Source organism: Cuculus canorus, chromosome 2 (assembly GCF_017976375.1).
Source record: "Cuculus canorus isolate bCucCan1 chromosome 2, bCucCan1.pri, whole genome shotgun sequence".
In the NCBI taxonomy this organism is placed as follows: Eukaryota; Metazoa; Chordata; class Aves; order Cuculiformes; family Cuculidae; genus Cuculus; species Cuculus canorus.
The window spans coordinates 18,261,599-18,283,970 of NC_071402.1; the positions used below are offsets into that span (position 1 = coordinate 18,261,599).

The 22,372-nt window shown below is 34.2% G+C and overlaps 1 protein-coding gene across 3 annotated transcripts in view; it reads left to right on the plus strand.

Moving 5' to 3' along the window:
• Positions 1–22,372, plus strand: part of CSMD3 (CUB and Sushi multiple domains 3) — a 610,540-nt gene that overhangs the window by 401,126 nt on the left and 187,042 nt on the right. For all 3 annotated transcript variants that reach the window (XM_054060149.1, XM_054060147.1, XM_054060148.1), the window contains 5 exons: positions 909–1,078; positions 11,134–11,290; positions 13,700–13,891; positions 18,477–18,603; positions 19,439–19,641. In XM_054060149.1, the coding sequence (XP_053916124.1) occupies positions 909–1,078; positions 11,134–11,290; positions 13,700–13,891; positions 18,477–18,603; positions 19,439–19,641 (849 nt within the window). The remainder of the gene's footprint in view (positions 1–908; positions 1,079–11,133; positions 11,291–13,699; positions 13,892–18,476; positions 18,604–19,438; positions 19,642–22,372) is intronic.

Sequence of the window (22,372 nt, forward strand, 5' to 3'; positions counted from 1 at the left end):
ATAAGAGTAGTAAAATAAATTGCAAAAACATGCTGAAAGTAAACATAAACCCAGAAAATTTATGTTACAGTTAAATTTAATCTAAATCTGTTAAAAAGAGAGGAGAAGATCTATTTCCTCGTGCTTTAATGACACATATCATGACCAGACAAAAAGTGAAGGAAAGTGTTGTAGTTGTTTGTCAGTGTGAATTTAAAATACTTGGTACCTCAAAGATTAAATGTCTAAATTAAAATTATATAAGTAGTTCACAACATGATAGTAAATGAAAGTTATTCTTTAATGCCTAATGTAGCATTGACACGTTTTTCTGTGGGGTTTTTTTGGTTTTTTTTTTTCCTGCTGTTTAGATGGTAGATATAGCATCACTCTTTTTCTACTGTGATTTACACCATTGACTGTATTGTTTATTTTAGTAAATTAACATTAAAGGAAAGTTATACTTTTTCATTAATCTGTGTAAAAATCTGTGTCTCTACATATATGCATATTTATATGCATGCATCTATATATAAATATTTACCCAAATAGACTTTTACAGTACTTTTATTTTCATTTCATTCACAAGTCTTTATGAATTTCTGTGCTGGAGAAATAAAAAAAAGTATATTTTCTCCAACTCAAATTTCAAGAAAGATTTGTTAGAACATTATAGTTATGGAATGTACCATTATTATGACAATAACTCTCAAAAGTATTTAGCATACTTTTAATAAACATTGTGGGAATTCAGAAATATTGTTGTATCTTCAATCATGGTCATGAACATATATTTAGAACTAGATTTTAGATATCAACAAATGTTAACAATGCTGAAGTGGGTTACATTAACATTCCCATTATCACCATTAACAAAAATATTTATGTTTTCTATTGAAATATACCTTAACATTTTCTTTCATTTGCAGCTGAATGTGGAGCCTCCACGACAAATAATGAAGGAATCTTACTGTCCCCCAATTATCCTCTTAACTATGAAAACAACCATGAATGTATTTATAGCATTCAGGTACAAGCAGGAAAAGGAATAAACATTTCTGCCAGAACATTTCACTTAGCCCAAGGAGATGTGCTTAAGGTATGTAATCATTTAACTTTGCATTGGGTTGGCATGGCAAGGTTTTGGTAGCGTGTGTTTGTGCGTGCTACAGGGGTGGCTTCTGTGATACGCTGCTAGAAGCTTCCCCTGTGTCCGACAGAGCCAATGCCAACTGGTTCCAAGACGGACCCACCATTGGACCAGGCCAACCCCATTAGTGATGGTGGTAGTACCTCTGTGATAACATATTTAGCGTGAGGGAAAAGTTGCTGCACAACTTTTTATCCCCAGCATTAGACAGATATGGAACTGTTGAAACAGGTCCAGAAGAGGCCCATGAATATGATCAGAGGGCGGAGCACCCCTGCTGTGAGGACAGGCTGAGAGAGTTAGGATTGTTCAGCCTGGAGAGGAGAAGGCTTCAGGGAGACCTTATAGCAGCCTTCCAGTAGCTGAAAGGGGTCTAAAACAAAGTTGGGGAGGTACTTTTCACGAGGGCATGTAGGGATAGGGCAAGGGGGAATGACTTTAAATTGGAAGGGGGAAGAACTAGATTAGACATTAGGAAGAAATTCTTCATGATGAGAGTCGTGAGACACTGGCAAAGGTTGCCCAAGGAAGCTGCGGGTGCCCCATCCCTGGAGGTGTTCAAGGCCAGGCTGGATGGGGCCATGGGCAGCCTGATCTGGTGGGACGTGTCCCTGCCCATGGCAGGGGGGTTGGAACTAGATGATCTTTAAGGTCCCTTCCAACCCAAACCATTCCATGATTCTATGATACTACAAAATTGCAGAGGAGTGAGCATATGTAAGAGAACCAACTATACAAACACCAAGGTCAGTGAAGAAGAAGGAGGAGGAGGTGCAGGGATTCCCTTGTAGCCCATGGTGAAGCCCATGGTGAGCAAGCTATTCCTCTGCAGCCCATGGAGGTTAACAGTGGAGCAGATATCCACCTGCAGGCTGAGGCAGACTCACATGCCAGAGCAGGTGGATGCCTGAAGGAGGCTGTGACCCATTGGGAGAACTGTGCTGGAGCAGGCTCCTAGCAGAGCCTGTGGACCCATGGAGAGAGGAGCCCATGCTTAAGCAGGTTAATGGCAGAACTTTAAACTACACGTAGAACCCACACTGGAGCATTCTGTTCCTGAAGGACCACATCCCATGGAAGGGAACCGCACTGGAGCAGTTCTGTTCCTGAAGGACCACATCCCATGGAAGGGACCCACACTGGAGCAGTTCATGAAGGACTGTATCCAGTGGGAAGGACCGCACTCTGTAGCAGGGGAAAGGTGTGAGGAGTCCTCCCCATGAGGAGAAAAGCGCAGCAGAGACAGCATGGGATTAATTGACCATAATGTCTGTTTCCTGTTTCCCTGCACTGCTCGGGGGTAGGTGAGGGGGACGTGTTTTAAGGTTTGATTTTATTTCTCATTACCCTTTTCCAATTTGATTTGGAATAAATTATACTAATTTCCTCATACGAAATCTGTTTTACTCGCAACAGTAAATGGTAAGTGATCTCTCCTTGTCCTTTTCTCCACCAATGAGCCTTTGTTATATTTTCTCTCCCCTGTCCAGTTGAAGAGTGGAAGTGATAGAGTGGCATTGGTGGGCATCTGTCCTCCAGCCAAGGTCAACCCACCACATAGTTATTTGCTATTTCTAAACTTGTAGTTTCTAATATCATTGAAGTTTATATGTCCGTGATAGTACAGTATCAGGCTTATGAAGTTTATATTGAGCATCTCTTAGAAAATATATATATAAACAAGTTCAATTTCTAAAAAGTTAGAAATTAGTCAACTTGAGATGTTTCCATAATGTGTTCCTTAAAATATATTTTTCTGACCACATAATTAAAAGATTGAAACTGTAAACAAAATATTGCTTTAAAGTGTATTTGTAGTTGGTTCTTAGTGCTAAATACTCATCAATTCCCTTATAAATTTTCTTCCACTGTTTCTCCACAACTTGCACCATGATCTGAATGTAATAAACAGTACACCCAGCTTAATTTGATTTACTGACTACACAGTACATTTTTTACATTTTTTACAATCTTTAAATTTCTCTAATCTTGCACGGTATGTAACTGCCTACAAAATGTTAATCGCAGTAATTACATATGAAGAGAATTTTTTCACTGAACAAAGAAAAAAAAATGAAGGGAAAAGAAGATACTAGAGGCTTCCAGAGTTTTACAGAGGATTTCACCCTATAAATTCAGTAGCATTTACTTAAATTTGTTCACAGATTTTATTACAATAGTCCCCAAAATATACATTTCCAGATGCATATATTGGTTAGTCAACTACATATTTAAAGCTCATGATGATCAGGATTAATGTTTTTCAGCACATACCATCTAAATGCAATAAGATGTCCATGAAAGGGGTTAAATAATTGTCTACTTTTTTCAGAATTCTCAGTTCAATTAAACATACCTCTCAGAAATCAGAAGAAAAAGAGATACTATATCAATCAACTTTCATTAAAAAAAAAAAATGTTTTTCTGCCATATACTGCCATGTAGATTTGAAAATGAGAAGGATTACGGAAACAACTATGATTCAGGCTGGGTTTTATCTCCTCTGACTTTAGACATCCGAGCATTAGGTTGTGATTTCTCTCAATAGTTTTCAGACATAGCACTTCCAGAAAGGGGTTAGTTATACCTAAGGCTTAAGCATATCTAAGCAACAAGTGTAAGATGAAATCAGGTGGCATAAAGAAAAAAATAAATAGAATGGTTTTAAAAAAGTATTGTGTTCTTAAAACAAAATACAAGCAAAACAAAATGAACCAAAGGCTACTAGCTACACAGTATGCACAGTTATGTTTATTTAATTTTGGCCTCACTGCTTACTTCAAAACCTGGAAGATACCTTTTAATGTTTACAATAATTAACACGGAGATTTAACTTGAAAGACGCTTAATAATTATTAGCATATAAGTAGTATGGCAAAATAACAAGACCACCAATTATTCAAGTTACTATTAAAATGTCAAGATGATGTATGTAGATATCTAATTCTAACAGATTTGGAATTTCATGATGAAGGGGAAAAATAAGTTATGATATATTGTTGAAATTAACCACTGCTAGCATAAGATTTTAAATCATGTCTTGCATTTGAAATTGAAACCTTTCCCACCAAATTACTATTCTGATATTTCTGACCACATTTTTTATGCCTATCCAATAAAAGCATGTGGCTGAATTTTCCTGAAAACAGTTTTGAAAATATTTGTGCACTTAAGACTTTTCAAGAGCCATTTCAACCATGTGCATTACAGATATTACATATTCAAAGTCTTTATCAATGACCTGGATGAAGGCATTGAGTGCACCCTCAGCAAGTTCGCAGATGACACTAAGCTGAGTGGAAGTGTGGATCTGCTGGAGGGTAGGGAGGCTCTTCAAAGGGATCTGAACAGGTTGGACTGCTGGGCTGAGACCAATGGCATGAGGTTCAACACGGCCAAATGCTGGGTCCTGCACTTGGGACACAACAATCCTGTACAATGCTACAGATTAGGAGAAGTCTGGCTAGAAATCTGCCTAGAGGAGAAGGACCTGGGGGTGTTGGTTGACAGACAACTGAACATGAGCCAGCAGTATGCCCAGGTGGCCAAGAAGGCCAACGGCGTCTTGGCTTGTATCAGAAATGGTGTGACCAGCAGGTCCAGGGAGTACCTCCCCTGTACTCGGCACTGGTGAGACCACACCTTGAGTACTGTGTTCATTTCTGGGCCCCTCACCACAAGAAGGATGTTGAGGCTCTGGAGTGTGTCCAGAGAACAGCAACGAAGCTGGTGAGGGGGCTGGAGAACAAGTCTTACGAGGAGTGGCTGATAGAGCTGGGGTTGTTTAGGCTGGAGAAGAGGAGGCTGAGGGGAGACCTCATTGCTCTCTACAACTACCTGAAAGGAGGTTGTGGAGAGGAGGGAGCTGACCTATTCTCCCAAGTGTCGGGGGACAGGACAAGGGGGAATGGCCTGAAGCTCCGCCAGGGGAGGTTCAGGCTGGACATCAGGAAAAAAATTTTCACAAAAAGGGTCATTGGGCACTGGCACAGGCTGCCCAGGGAGGTGGTTGAGTCACCTTTCCTGGAGGTGTTTAAGGGGCGGGTGGACGAGGTGCTGAGAGTCATGGTTTAGGGAGTGTTAGGAATGGTTGGACTCGATGATCCTGGAGGTCTTTTCCAACCTAGTGATTCTATGATTCTATGATTGTATGATATTTAACTAGAAATGTTAAAGAGGCTTATAAAATAAAGAGGCTTATAAAATAAAGTTCTACTTTAATATTGCTACCCAGTTAATATGAACTTAAGAGTAATGCCAAATTAATTATAAATGGTAGGAAGCCACAAATCAGCTGTCAATGTCAGTCACAGAAATACTTGATGTGTTCTGCATGTATAGCCGTTACATGAAAGTAATATCTAGTAATTAGTGTTTGATTTTCAAGACAGCAAGCTTGAATTATACTAATGATCTGAAGTTCCTCCCAATCTATTTAAAAAACTTGCAAGAAATATTCTTTATTATGATTACCACTTTTTTTAGCCTAACATTGTAGCAAGACGGAGGCACTCAACCCTCAATACTCTGTGAGGAAATGATATCTGTGAAACCCATCATATCTCTTCTTGCTTCATCTCTCAGATGGAGCCCTTACAAATTGTCTTAATCTCATCAGACTCTTTTTAATGTGCTCATTTGATAAAGGAGTCGTGTTTCAGGAAATATAAAGCAGCAGTCACACATTCAAAAACTTTTCTCATGGAATCAGATCTGAAGTGGCCTGTTGATCCCTATTATTATTTCCTCCTCATCTTCAGGAGCTGAAAAAGAATCAGTGGAAGATTTGGTGTGTGACTGACTTGGGAATATGCCTAGTGTTTAGCATTAATATCTTCAAGATCAGGAAAGCAGTCTTGGTTATGCACATTTCTTCCCTGTATTCTCTTAGACTGATTCATATTAATCCTAGAAAAACATCTTTGAAGATAAATTTGCAGGATTTTTGTTTTAGTTTTATGGAACTGGTAACTAATTTCAAGAATGGGAAATTACTGTTGTTTTTGATATTTTGCTGACTGTGGAGAACATACTTTTGTATATAGAAGTAGGGCATAGGGTTATAGTTTAACTGTGGTTTTAATGGATCAATAACAGTTAACAAATGCCGTAAACCTATCTCTTATATATCACTACTTTGTAAATGCAAATGAACATCAATGCCATTATGAGACCACACTCTAAGGAATCTTTGATGTAAGTAAAGAATAATTATGTCTTCTGAAATGAAAAATGCAATGGAAGGAAGTTAAGTTAAGGTAAAAAAAAATCATCCAATATTACAGCAAAAAGCTGAGTGATGTATAGTGAATACACAGTTGCCTCTAAACAATGAACTGGGAAGGGTAAGAAATTCATCATACCACAAAAAAAAAAAAAAAAGAGACACTTAAAAAAACAACATCCTGAAAGGATTTCCTTTCCCCAAACACAAATGAAGTATCCCCATAGTATTAAGTAGTTGAAGCTCAGTCGTTTAGATACAGACTTTAATTAAGAAATTGATGATGATTCTTTATTCTTCAGAACTGATAAACAAAAATGATGGTGAAGAAGTTAATCAGGTACTTTGTGTAACTTTTCTTGTCAATATTTTCAGTTATTGGAGCTATGCAGATAAAATTCCTTTTAAATTGTGAATAGACTGAGTATCTTACTAAACTTTTGATATGTTGTTTAAACAATTCACATGGTCTGTTGCTTACCACATGAATTAACTGACCATTGATCAAATCTGTACTTGACAAGCACTTTGATTGAAACAATGAAACAGCTGGACTGGGAATGCAACATTAGAGGAAAACGGCATATTTAACAGAAATGAATTACCACACTTACTGTTACTCCCCAGGCAGAGAAGGAGGCATTTTCATTTATCAGTTCTGAATTGGCATAGAACAGAGCATTCAAAACATATAATTTGTTTTTAATTTGCTTTATTTTAGTATGTAATTCTTTTTTCCTCTTACTGATATGTCTGTTCTGCCTACTTACATTAACGTTGTAGGAGCTTTTCTTGTTTGGCTGGCTATTTTTTTGTTGGAAATTACAAGAAATATAGAAATCCTTCTGCTTTCCTTTGTGTGGGTCTGTAACCTACTCTTGATGTGCTACATCTTGTTTTAATGTTCTTGAAAGTTTCATGCAGTCACATTAAGAGTGTAAGATCTGTATAGTTACTATATGCCAATCCATTTAATATTGGTTCCAGAAATGGTATGACAATTGTTTCCTTCTTTGTGATTGTACTGATAACTGACTTTGTGCACTATGTTTCAAGAATTCAAAGTTTTTAGAGTAAACTGTCTATGTGTAAGGCAGGTAAAAAGAATATATAGTTTCCAATGTATGAAAACATTTCTACTTGTTTTTTTTTTTTTTTTACTGCTTTTACCTCCATCAACCAGTTTTTCTTGATAGCAGTAAGCAAACCCTTTCGATGTACAGAGAAAGAAACAGAGCTGTCATTCTTCTACTTGCCTGAATTATCCATTGTTGTGGTGAACACTATTTTTGTTGAAACGAGTTGAATGTAGAAAGTATTGCTTTTTGTCACAGGTCTTTTAATATACTTCTCTAATTTACTGGTGGAAAGACATTTTTTATTAAAATAGAAGGTTGAAGAAAGATAATATGATGGTTTTCTTTATTTTCACTAGTGTCCAACATGAATAATAATGTACCTACACATGGTACTAGTTAATAATTACTTTTTTGTTAATGTTAAAAAACCCAATCTCTTACTCCGAAAAAATTTGGAGGTGGATTCCGTAAGTGAAACTGAAACAAAAGAGAAAGAAATTGTGAAAAAGACTGAGATGGAAAGAGAACATCAGTTGTTTTGGGGGATTCTTTTTTCTCTTTTTGTAGTAGATTATGTTCTTGCCAGCATGTGAAATTAGAGCTGATGTGCCAGATGAGATTGCGTCTGTGTGGAAAAAAATGGCTTTATGGCTATTTTTGATACTGTAGTGAAGCAATCCTTCTTTTTCCTTCTGTTAAAATGCTCAGTGAAGCGACAGGCAGGTAGCAGTTTGTCAATAAGCCAGATAGAACTGGCATTAAGGGTCCCCTTCCCCTGTGCTTGGCTCAGCACTCTGTGCTCCTGCAAAGTATGGAGGATGCAGTTTTACTGCATTTTTTTTCGCTGTCTCACCTGTGGATCAGCTTTGAAACGCAAAGATGATTCAGTTTTTGAGGAGTTCTGCACAAAGACTTCAAAGGGATTAATGTTTAGGACTTTTTACTGATTTGTTTCTCCACACATGCTTCATATGATGCTATCATAATCCTTTTAGTGATACCATCCTGAAAATATGAGTGAGAAATAGGTAATAAGTGTAAGGTACAAAAAAAACCCCACAAACATATGGGCCCTTTTCTGTCTTTATATTAGTGCTTCTATTTGCGTGTGATAAAAATGATACTTTTGACAGGGTGTTGACAGCCTCAGTTCTGTTATTTCTTGTCTTCATAAAGGAACAGATCTTCACATCCACATGCCTTTTATGTTTCAATGGAAAATCTCAAAAATAGTTTGAATGCGCAGATTTAACAAATTCACGTTATAGTATTCCTTTGTTAAAATTTTATGGAGTTAAATTTTAAGTTAGCAGAAACAAAGGCCATTACTTTCCATTTAATTTTTTTTATAATGGACCCCTACAAAATCTTCTCGCAAGAGAATGCAGGATGTTACTGCTTTCTTTGCAACTTAAACCGCATCATTTGAATTGCCTCTAGAAATTTTTATGTAATGGTTATTGAATTAAGCACACAAAGAGACAATGTGACTTAAACTGAGAATTATACTATGAAATATGCATCCATTTACTGTCCTGAGGGAGATCCTACTATCTCAAGAAGATAGGTATATGTTACTTTGAATATTTGAAAGTCAAAAACCAAAAGAAAGAAAAATCAGTTTAGTGTTCAAAGTAATCACATCCCTCCTCTATCCAATACAGTTCTCTACTGAAAGAATCATAGAGTTTCAGAAGTGGGAGCGTACTTTAAATTTTATTCTTTGTAGAAATGATACAGGGTTAGAGCATTATACAGTGGGGCAGCTCATTAACTGTAGAGTAACATCAGCTCCAACTCCAGAGAGATGTCAGTGTGCCAGTGTGAAAGGTTTAGTATGGTAGGACAGTTAACAAAATTGGCAATGTACTATGTATGGGGAATATATAACATGTAAAAAAATTGTGTCATGAAGTGGTTTATGGGAAGTTCTGGCAAGAGACTGAGAAGAGTTGGTATAACTTACCAATAGCTTATTTTGGTTAATTATTACAGAGACACATGGCAGGAAATGGATTAAGCTTATATAGCATTTAAAAATAAAATAAATCCTGAATCCTTGGATATTATTAGTTATAAGTAGCTTGGAGAGATTAGAAGAAAGAGCACCAAATTCAAGCTGGGTTTTTTTTAAGTCTGTCATGACGTAAGTAAGTCTGTAAGATAGTAATTCTCCTGAAATGAACGTATTTCTTTCAGTTACTGAAACAAAACTAATTTTCTGATATTTTTTTCCTGACTTGATTACTGATCTCAGTATAATTTTAAAGAATTTTTAAATGAAATTCGGAAATTTACCGTAATGAAATTACGTATACTTTAAAATTACTTTTTAGTTGATAAGAATTAATTGCACCTTAATAAGAATTAATGCACTCCATTTAAGAACACTGTATCTAAATGTGATATTTGCTTGGAATTTATTTGCTTGGTTCAGTAAAAACCAAGGAATGATGCTAAGTCATCTTATTGTGCTTCTTAAGCAGCTGTACAATTATTTATGTATTAGAGATGATTAGAAATGGATTGTTTGATTTCAGTATATCATTAAATGTAAAGACTTTGTTACTACTAGAGACATGAGGATTTATGCAGAATAGGATTTGCATATATAAGTTACTCTCACGCATGGGGAACAGGCATCATAACATTTCACATATACTTTTTTGCCTTAGTGTTATCACAGGTGTAGTTGTTTTGATTGCTTTGTGGTATAGATTCCTGTTTACAAATGCAAACTTTAATTACATTTCAAATTAATACTATTAGATCTTATTTAGAATTGATAGAATTCCCTTTTTTTTTATTAAACCTTTAAAAATTCTCTATATTGCAATTATTCAGAGGTCCATTTACTGACTTGCAAGTGAAATTCTAATAGAAGTTGTAGTTTTTACAAAAGTAAATAAATAAACCCTACAGGATATAGTGGTTCAGTTAGCAATTATTCTTAAGTTATAATTTAACTGTTTTTAGGAATGATAAAAATTCAATAATCTGTGGTGTTTTAAAGCAAACAATCTTATAAGAAATTTGTTGAGAATTATTAAAAAGATTCTTTTATGTATTTAGTAGCCTGATAGAAGTCTCTGTTTCAAATATGGAAAAGAACACCCATTGAGGAAAAATAACTAATAAAAGTGCTTTATCCCAATTTACGATTAGATTGCATTATTCTTCCAACTATGAGAATCAGTTTGATTTACTTTAATTCCTAGTCTCCTTTTACTTTGAAGTTATATTTGAACCTCTCTTTACATAGAGTAGAAACTCAGAGACTTATTTAACAAGTTGGGGTGATGTGAGATTTTCTATTGTTCCACTTCAGTGGCTTGAGGCAAACAAAGTTACACAAAACAGGTTTTGCTGATAGATTGTGACCGGCATTACAACCCCGACAGTGAAAGAGAAAACACAGATGTTTAAAAACACTGAGCTGATATGGCACCTCTCCCCACTTGTGTTGTTATGCAAAAAAAAAAAGATCTGACAAATTTTAAATTGTGCATTTGAAAAATCACCACAATTAAGTCAACTTAACTCAGGAGAGGTAAATAATATATGCAAATAGTGCTTTGGGTTCACTGGCAATAGATCTCCCTTGGCAGAGCCGTCTTCTCTCTTAATGGAGATGTAGAGAATTATTTTGTAAATCAAATGTATCATTCTTTATAACTGTAAAACTTGCATTTGTTTTACAGATCTATGATGGCAAAGACAACACTGCTCACCTCCTGGGTGCATATACTGGGGCATCATTAAGAGGCCTGACACTAAGTAGTACTTCAAATCATTTATGGTTGGAATTCAACTCAGATGTAGAAGGCACAGATGAAGGTTTTCAGCTTGTGTATACCAGTAAGTATTTGAGAAAACACTAATAATAGATTTATTGTTTTAAAGGAATGAAAATTCTTTGCTCATAAAATGAAAATGCAGTCAAAAGAAAAAGAATGATAAAATGAACTGCAAATCACTTATCACTCATCGAAATAATATAATTTTGTAATTATACCTCAAAAACCTACAAAATATATAACATGCTCAGGTCTTAAGTGGATAGTACCTAAGCCACTGTCATTTTTTTTCTAGAGGTTTTTTCCAAAGATTTTTCAGTCTTAAAAAGGATAAGAAAAGATAGGATAATTTTAAGTTAGCTATATTAGTATATAAAAATATCTAAGCATGTGAGTAGTTTTAAACGTATAACCAAAACCCATTGCTTCATAAAGATAATTAATAAGTTAAAGACATTCTTTGTCTTAAAACTCGTGTCTGACAGTAGCTCTGTAGTAGTCTAGCAATTTCTGAGTTTGGATTGTTGTTTAGAATAGTCCAATTTGGAGACAAAATGATAAAGAAACATTCCTAACAAAATTTCTTACCCATATGCAGACTGACAAAATTAAATTATAAAGATTAGAAAACTCTTCCAGATCTCTGGCTTAGAGAGTCTGCAGGACACAGAAATACACATTTATTTTATCAAGTGACAACTTCTGAAAATGTATGTGATTGTTACGTGTGTCTAATGACGTGTGGTCTATTTCACTTCTCCAGTGTATTAGTATTTTGTCATCACTGAGTTATTATATAAAAATTAATTTTTAGCAAGGAGAACTACTATAAGGTAAATTTGCAATGCATCTCTCAACATATTTTATTCTCCCTGTCTTTAAATCATTCATTTTCACCAGTTCCAAAAAAATGTTCTTATGTTTCAAAACTGTAACTTTCTCCATCTCCTTTGCTAAGACCCTAGCTATCAGGTGCTTCTCCAGAAGGATACAGTTTCCTGTTCGGTCCTGTTGTCAGAACTATCAGCACTATGCAGATAGCTGAAATACACTTATGGCAGCAAAACCTCTGGTAGTACCTACACTTAGGCAATGGGGTTACATGTTTGCCCTCAAGAGGGAAGTAATCAGTTCAACAGAATCTTTGATGCTGGGTCTATAAAGTGGCCATCCAGAAATGAGGATATTTCAGGGATCAAGGCACATTTTCACTTCTTTTTAACACTGTATCATCAATTTTCTTAGAAGACAGAAAATTCTAAGGGATCAGTAAGTATCCAGACAGGTAATTTTTTTAAAAACATTTCTCCATTTGGGGCTCTCGTGAGCCTCCTATAGAGCTTCTGCGGTGTGGTCTGTACTGGAAAACAACAGCTTGGCTAGAAATTAGAAAAGTTCAGCTCAGAGATTCTGGAGCCTCTTCAGAAGGTGAGACATTTTCAGTTAGACAATAAATGAACTGAAGAAAGAACTGGAAGGACACAGCATTTAACATTTCCCCCCCTCCCCTTATGTGAGCAAACAGCCCTATGCAACCTGAAGCATTTTGTTTGTAACGTAGAATAATGACCATTTTGTCAATCAATCAATAGTAATGACTCAGTACCTGAGGAGAGATGATGAAAGGCTACCAAATGTTGGTCAGACGAACAAATATTATGTAAGTGGCTTTCCTGAAAAATGCAGATATGAAAAACCCTTCATTTGTCACCTACAAATAGGAATATAAGTCTGACAAAAAGTATCTTTTTTTACCTACAGTTTGAGCTGCATGATATTGACAAAATACCTTTGGTTTCGAACAAAGAGAAATTTCAAACTGCTTCACAGTTAATAACAGAAAACCTTATTTGGAGTAGAAAATCTTTCCACAAAATTACAGTTTATGTTCCCCCAAATTTTAATATGCTCCCCTATTTCTATACAAGTAATTTTATTTCCTTTATATATATCATTGCATCCTGCATGTAATTTTTAAATTTAAAAATTGCTGAACACAGGATTATGGTAGGGATTTATGAAGGTAACAATATTTCTTTGATGTCATAGGTGCTGTTGTGCTCTTACTGTTACTGCGCACAGTAACAACAAACAAATTTGCTGTACAATTTTGTTTATGAGCTTTTATATGTCTACTCACAAACGAAATTGTCATCAAAGTCATTTTAACTTGTATTTTATAATTTATTGCATCTTTTTACAAAGGATTGATAATGATAAAGAATTTTCTTCTCAGCCTTTAGTTGGACTCAAGAAAAATGAACATATGACACAGTTTTGTTTGCATGCTCTAAGTAAGGTGTATAGACAGTTATCCTACTTACACATGTTTAAAAACAGAGAAGAAACCTTAAATGTATTGTTAGAAGCCTGAAAATGTTTAATTTCCATCATAAAACAGAAAATCTTTATTTCAGTAATGTATATATCTGTTTGATTTTGTAACCACACTATTTGATTCTTACCACAGGTTTTGAGCTTTCACATTGTGAGGACCCTGGTGTGCCACAGTTTGGATATAAAATCAGTGACCAAGGCCATTTTGCTGGAAGCACTATAATTTATGGATGCAATCCAGGTTACACACTCCATGGAAGTAGCCTTCTAAAGTGTATGACTGGAGAAAGAAGGGCATGGGACTATCCTCTGCCATCATGCATTGGTAGTAGACTCTTCTATTTTGTATTTATTTAAACAATTCTCTGAATATAGGAAAGAAAAAAAAAGTTAGGATTGTTAGATCTATGTAAAATCTGAACAGTATACTTGTATGTATACAGATCCATTTACACTTACATTTACAGATCTGTCTGCATAGATCTTGTCTGTCTGTGTGAATGGTGTTTCTTTGTTATATTAAAAATTGGTAGTAATTATTAAACATTCATGTATACTAAGATTCCTCATATGTGAAAAACTAGTTATAGTCAGGAAATAGTCAGCATAAAGAGGCAACTTAATGAGAAAGCCAGGACCACATATGTTTGATGAGGGCTTGTAAAAGTAGGTGTTTTTTTTTTTCTAATTTTATCTAAAATAATGTAGATAACTTTCGTATATTGACATGTAAATACTACAAAATAAATTAAAACAAAACTTAAAAAATGCAAAGAGATAAAGACTCAGATTGTATTTTTGTCACTTGGCTTCTGATATTGTCGCTGTGATGAATAACACAATGTTATACATTTTATTAAACCGTTACAGTAACTTTTTAAACTGTGTAGATACATACAGACTCAATTCCTGAGCAAAAAGAAAACACGACTCAAATATTCTGTTAGGTTTGGTTTTTTGTCTTTTCCATCTCCTTTTAGAGGAAATTGGGACTGATTGAGTAGGAGAGGAAAGAGATGAAATGCACTTTGTGCCTAGATTTAATTTTGGCAGAAAACAATTGCATGTCTTAATCAAGATATATTTTTTCCCACTTAGGAAAAATATGTAATAAATAAGAACTGAAGAGCTCTCTTAAAATAATGATTAGGGAATTAATACTTAGATTCCAATTTTTTTTTATAGGCCTTAATTAATTTCTACATCATTTAGGATATATGAAACTGAAAAATTAGGGGGAAAGTATGACATTGCAACATGCAAGTAGCAAATAGGAGGTGTTCTTTGGAACATATAGTGGAAGCCAAAACAAAAATAATCAGATAAAATATGGAGGTGTCAGAAAGTTGAAGTTAAAAGTTTGAACAATAAATTATATTTTATGTTCCATTATAAGCATTAAAAATCATAGGATATATCACCATAGTAACACATATATATATGTGAACTCTTGTTTGTTTTAAAAATGTTTTAAAAGACCAAGGTAAATATGTCTGAAGTTATTCCTTCTTTTTTTTAATTTCTTATCTACATTATGTGCTGTGCACTATTTACCTGTGGAGAGTCAGCTTTCTTATACACTAAGCAAACATTTTAATACTCATATAGTTCAAATCTAGAAGGTCTGTTGGAAGAGGGTCATTAGAATAGGTCAGAGATGGAAGTTGAGTGCTGTTGTCATGCATCCTCTACATGACAGAGGTTGTTTGGAGGAAAGTCCCTGCATTTCATTATTCAGCAGTTTCTCTCAAAAATACTTGCATACATGTCAAAAGGTACAGGTAGTCCACCTTTGCATTAGGAATTGAGCCAGATTTAGAGCTGATAGAAAAGAACAAAATATTTCAATGAACTGAATCCAGATTTGAATCTGGACCTTTGCTAAAATTGATGATATTCTGAATATACTCAAGGGTTTATGTTCTTTTTTTCATATCAATACTGGTAAACTATCCATCTCAAACCACTATCTTTCAAAAAAATTACACAAATTAAGCACCTAGGTTTTGCACTGCCACTAGACTCTGTGAAAACTACACTGTAATTATTCCAAAATATTCTGTATAGATGAATCTGTTTAGAAAGTGAATCAATCTGTGGTGTAGACCTCTTGAATTTTAATTTTTTTTTTTCAAGAAGTATCTATTAGTCTGCTATTCACAGGGAGGTTTTTATCTGTCCATTCAGAATACCATTGATTATGTTTTGCTTTTCACTGAGAAAACAAAAGTACATAGATGGCATCATTTAAATGTACTTAGAAAGTATTTATAATTATGTTGTTTGTATCAGTTAGTTAATTCTCCATATCTGAGTAGCCAAATGTGTTGTTTTCATCCAGAGTAGAGTTAAATAGCTCCAGATCTGTTGTCTGTATCAGCAGGAGTATCCACCCCAACATGATGATTGCATGGGTTTGGCTAAAGCTGTTTTAAAAGAATTTTAATTAAAACAAGTGAGGTGTTTTTTTTTTTTTTTTTAGAAGCAAGCATAAGAAAACAAAAAGGGTTTGAGTGCCAATTGTCAGTAATGATCTTGAGTTCCACATACATTTTGCTTTTTCATGTTAGTTAAGGATCGCTGTGGATGCACTCTTGAAGGCATGCAGTGTGAATCCTATAAATTATATTCTTGGGCTGAAATATATATATATTAGAAGATTAATGATGCCTTAACACAACATGAGGAAATTATCTACAAGAGAAATGGGAAGAAGAAGGGCAGTTAAGAAATGCACAAAACCATCAGTAAAACATATACTCAGGTTAGAAATATTCCTCAAGGAAAACAAATCACATCACAACATCTTTTGTACAGGATGGAGACCTCTTTGACATGTCCAAACAAAAGCTTGATTCTGAGCATCTCTTAAATCTGTGATGTAAACAATCCCTTTTTGAGACTTTATATTCAGTAATGAATTCAATAGCTATTCACTGCCAGTTAGAGTCAGATTTAAACTGAACTTTGCTCTGAAATGAGATTGATAAAAAAGACTGCTTTTGAAGACTGATGCCTTTTATTTCCAGAGTACCTGTTTATGGGTGAGGTAGCTGTATGTACTGAAGTTTTGTCCTTATAAGAACTTGGTCCCAGCCCACCACAAGAACTTTTAAGGTCTACAGGCTGTTTGGGCAAACCTCAATAATCCCTGAACACATTTGTACTTTGTATTAAATATTTTAGGCTGGCATGTACAAATAAAATTATTTCCCTGGATATTTATGAGGAAAACAACAGACACTTTAATTTGCTGTTTCTATGAGAAATCAATTTAAAAATGCTATTCTTATTTTAGTATAATTTCATGGAAGAATGTGACATTGACCATGGTAAACCATAGGAATCATAAATCTTAAAGATGTAGTAAATATTACAATATAAAGTACTATCTATGGAATTTGCAGGAAGTAATGTAGTATAATATGTATTTCCTTTAACTTACATCCTTGGAAGAATCTTTAGCATTGACATTTGGAGGCAAAATTAAGATTTTTTTTATTAGGATTGTTTTCAAGCAATCTGGAGTTGTAAGATAAAATCGGTTTTGCTCTGTTACTTTTGAGTGCAACTTGAGAGGATGCTGCTTTCTGAGAAGTGACCACTTGTACAGCTGATTCAGCAACTAGCCCAGCTGGGGAGTCAGAAGCTTGGAGAGGCAGAAATAAAACACTAGGGAAAGAGAGAACCTTAAGAAATCACAATAAAAAAAGTGAACTCTTTATCCGTTGTGAAAATTAGAAATTATAAACTTGTAGTTGTTCAGTGATCCTGGATGAAATGTAATTAATTTTAGATTTCATTTGGTTTGTCAGTAAACAATTTTTTCCTTTGGAGTGTACTCTGTTTATATCCTTATTCTACTGGAAGAATAATAGGCTATGCTGTCCTCTGATTTGAATAATTACAAGAGCTTTTTTTTTTTTAAAAAGTATTTAGGAACTAACAGATTGGCAAAGTGCTTAAAAAAGATAAGAAAAGCCACCTGTGTCTGCAAATTTGCTTTTATTGAGTCAGAAAATGCATCAAGAGTAGCATTTCAATTATATTTTATCACAGAATTCACAGATTATAAGGTAATAAATTTCTCATCTGAATATTTTGGGTGATGTTAAATCAAACCAAAATTTCATCTTAACTATGTCAAGATATTTAATAAAAATATGTGTTTGGATTTACATATCTCAAGTAATAAAACATCGGAGGGATCTTAAAAGGATGGAAAGTGAAATAGGAAGGCTTTAAAGGCCTCTACATTATAAAATTCATGTTTTCTCAAAGATCAAGTATTAAGATTATGAAATACTCAGTTTTGCCTAATGACTGCCTAATGCCATCTAAAAGGGAGCTACTAACTATCTGTTATCCTCTAAGAAGTGCTATAGTTTCACTGTGAGGACAAATTTTAGGTAATTAGTTTTGAATTTTTTTTTTTTGGTAGGACTGAAAGGCTGATTTTCTGTATGAATAGCCTGCTTTTTTTAGTACATTCCGTCTCTTTTTTTAAAGAATTATATTTTTTGTACCTTTATTTAGTCTTCTTAATCTAATTCTGGGGGTTTAGGATGACACAGCATTCTTTGTTTGGGTTTTTTTAAGTAACTCTCCATGTTGCTTTCATTATACACTGGTGTGTATTCTAATTGTTATGGTGTGTTCAAAATCATTGGAAAAACACAGATACCAAAGGAAAATTCAAACACATTCAAGTTAAAACACATTTACAAATTCCTTTCCCAAGGCACTTCAAGTCCTGATGTCTTGTCTTGCAATCTTAGGACACAGTCAGTTTATTTGTGTTAACTTATTCATCAAGAGAGTTAGATGTATAAACTGATTGTTCAGATGATTAGCTAGAAGACTGTCTCTAATGAATCAATAGCATATTATGTGATGTTGTTTTTTAATAGCTGAATGTGGAGGACGTTTTAAAGGAGAATCATCTGGAAGAATCTTGTCTCCTGGCTATCCTTTTCCCTATGACAACAATCTGCGTTGTATGTGGGTGATTGAAGTAGACCCAGGAAATATTGTCAGGTACAGGAAACAAATCTTACAAGAAATTTTTTTTATTGTATAATGACCAAATTGTATCTGTACAGCAGAGAAAAAAAGGGACTTTTCATTTAAAGTTTAAGATATACCTCAAGGCCAATATTTTTTACATTCAAAGCTTGAATATGTAGGTTTGTATTGAAACTGCCTTTTTTTCAATGAACATTGTCTCGTGAAGATCAAGCTTTATAAATGGCTATTTTTTTGTGAAATACTGATGAATTTTGAACCAATTCATAACTGTATACATGCAAACCTATATATACACTAGAACTTTTAACTGGAAATCTGATTTAAAAATATCAAATATGAATGCCATTTTATTGCCAAAGATATAAAACTGAATATGTAAAAAATAAAAAGTGTTGCAATCAGCAGAACTGTTTAATGTTTGGGGTTTAAAGAAAAAAACAAACCTGCATTTCAGTAGTTATTTTAGACATTTATTCACACTATATTTCGAATTGCATGTGTTTACACTGCTACTTAATTCATTTTCATGGGAGTGTGACATATAATATAGTGCTAAGAAAACAAAACTATTTTCTGAAAAGATTCTGTGGGTACTTATAGATTATTTGAATGGCTAAATTAATATGTTATTTAATGATAGACAAATTTAAATATTATTATTTTTTTCTTTCAAGTACATTTCTGTATTGAGCTTTTATGCGTCCAAAGGCATACTATGGAAAATCATCCTTTAAAATATAAAAATGTTTGCTTTTTTCATTTAGTTTGGTTTTTTAGTTTTTTAGCTGAATATATGTTGTTGAGTAATATGAAAACTAGTAAAATAATCATGGCATTCTTACAGCCTCCAGTTTCTTGCTTTTGATACCGAGGCATCCCATGACATCCTAAGAGTTTGGGATGGTCCACCTGAGAATGAGATGTTGCTCAAAGAAATAAGTGGATCCCTTGTTCCTGAAGGCATTCACAGTACGCTCAACATCGTAACTATTCAGTTTGACACAGATTTTTATATCAGCAAATCTGGATTTGCCATACAGTTTTCAAGTAAGTTGGTGGATTTATGTTTTATTATAAAGTGGCTTACTCAAAGATTGATGGAAACAACTGAAATCAGTGAAATTATTTCTGACTTCTTCTTGGGAAAAAAATGTTGGAGACTTACACGTTTGTTGTAAAGCTATCTTAAAGTATGTGTGTATATAAGTTTAAGGCATATATACATAAAGTGTATGTATACATATATATATGATTTGGCTTTGTTTCAAGGGTAGCTGGGCGGCGCCAGAATGCTTATAATTACAACCAGCGTTTTTCACAAAGGAGGTGGTGTAGGCACGTTAAAGGCTCCATCCTTTTCTAATCAATAAGGGTTTCTGCTCTCAGAGACATCTGTGCAGTTTTCATTCCTGCTGTGCTTGTATAGAATGAAACAGGAAGCAGCACTACAGGAGCAGCAGTGCCCTTCTCCCTTTTGCCTTCTAGCACTATTTTATCTTGTTACAGGCAGCATGGTGGTAAATCTAAACAGTTACTTAATTGCTATTAAATCCTTTTGGACATTTTCAGTGCTGACACAGAAGAAGTTGTGGAATGATGTCTATTTTGACCTTCTTTTTTCTTTTCTTAGACATTGAAGTTTATATGTGTTTTCTCAAAATTAGTAGGATCTGTTCTAATGTAACGGTTGTGTTTAGCATTAGCAATCTTTCTAACATGTGTTGACATAGGCACTTTTGATGTTAACTTTATTTATCTTGTTGTGATTCCTGTGCTTAGTAGTAGCCCTTGTTTTCCCCTACCCTCATTCTTTCTATATTCATGACAGACACATGTGCACACACAGTCATTTGAAGGAAGAATGAAGTAGGTAAATGAAAGGACAAATTAAATGATATTTAGTGTGCAGTGAAAGTGACTCTGTCTTCTGTGTTTTTGAAGTTATGAATAGTTTTTAATCTCTTAGCTCTTAAGAATTTTGCTATTTTAGCACCTTATCCCCTTCCAGAGTCTTTTTTAGGAAACTCTCACATATTTACTCCTTTATTTAATGTTGAGGCCAAAAGGGAATGGGGAGAGTGTTAGGCATTGAACTTATTCTGGTGGCCATTCAGGGTGAGTGGAAAAAGAGATTGATGTAGTCTGAGAACGAACTTGTAAGGAAAAATGGATGGAATGTGGCAGTAAAGCCATAAAGCAGCTACTGATGTACTTCCAGTGATTTTACCTGAGGTTTTAGAGTTTCATCTGAAAGGAGAGGGTTTTTTATTTAATTCTCCATACTCTTGCAGTCTGTTGAAATGTAATGATGACAGGTTAAAGGATACGTGAAGTGTTACTGCCTCAGCATTTTTTTCATTCTTCAGTACAGATTCACAAAAATCACAATACTTGACATTGCACAGTTTGGATATATATTCCTTATTAGCACTGCAGAGATTTTTATTTTTTTTCCCTAATTTAGAATTTTAAAAGTAATAAATAGTGATGCAATCTGAATTACACTGTTGACATACTATTTTACTAACCAGGAAGGAAATATGTTTGAGGAGACAGAGGAAAGAGAAAGATAATTGTGTGCAACTTTATTTCAAACTTTCATACAGCTTCTTTGAGTATTTAATGTTGTCTGAGTGAAACAGATGGTGTCTGCATACTTTACCTACAGTGTAATTAACAAACAGAAAGCTCACATAGGGAACGTATCTGCTTTCACTATCCTCTTGCCACTTAATGAAATTGGGTATGAGTATGTAACTGGATTATTTGCCCTTTTACCTGAAGAGGAATGTTATTCAAAGATACAGATATCTTATGTTCAAACCTTTTTAGGAATTTGAATATTTTATTTAATTTTATACTATTTTCTTGATCTTCACACTAGAAATTTGTTTCTAAAAAGTAGATTAGATTTATTGTCAATTCCTTACAGATTTTGTTCTCCTTTTATCAACTTTTCATACATAATTCTGCATCTGTCATTTATTTAATGAGTGAAAATATTCCCTATTAATAATGTGGTGAAATTTAAATTCAAGTCCTTTACAAATCATCTAACAGATACAAAAAATTAATCTGTATCTGGTAGCATAAATTACAGGTGAGATGGCATTCTTCACCAAATTAAAAGGTGGGAGGAGGGAAAGTCTAGAGAAACTGAAATGTTATATGAATAATAGAAATTTAATTGGTATTAAGCAATAAAGCTGGTACTATTAGAATTGTCTCTGTCCAGGGCTGCTCAATATAATCCTTTACAAGTTATCAAAGTGGTTAATAATTTCATAAAATTTAGGATATGGGAAGGAAAATAGTCAAGGCGAGATTTTCTTGCCCTTTGCATCAATTAGTCTGCTTTGTTTTTCTCTTATTTGCTTGCCTTTTCTTGAGGAAAAAAGAAGATATTTTGTTTTCTGCAATAGTAGAACTGTTTCTGTGATTTTGACATTTATAATCTCTTTCTGTAAGTCATTAATATGAAGGAAACTCTTTTAAGCTGAACTTCTAAGGAGTATTACAGACTTTTCTATGGTTGACAAGAATAAATTTTATGAGATAGTACAACTATGCATTAGCCTGAGAAGGAGAAGAGAAAGTGATGGGTTTGGGATGATATAAGGAGTCCCAGACTGCTCATGCTTTTGTACTTTCCACTATCATCATTTATCTTGGACTACTGGAAGTACAGCTTGTTTGACACATCTAATGTAAAAAAATAAATAAGTAGCACTGCTTATGACTTCATATTTCTTCACTAGGCAGAGCAGACATTTGGTTT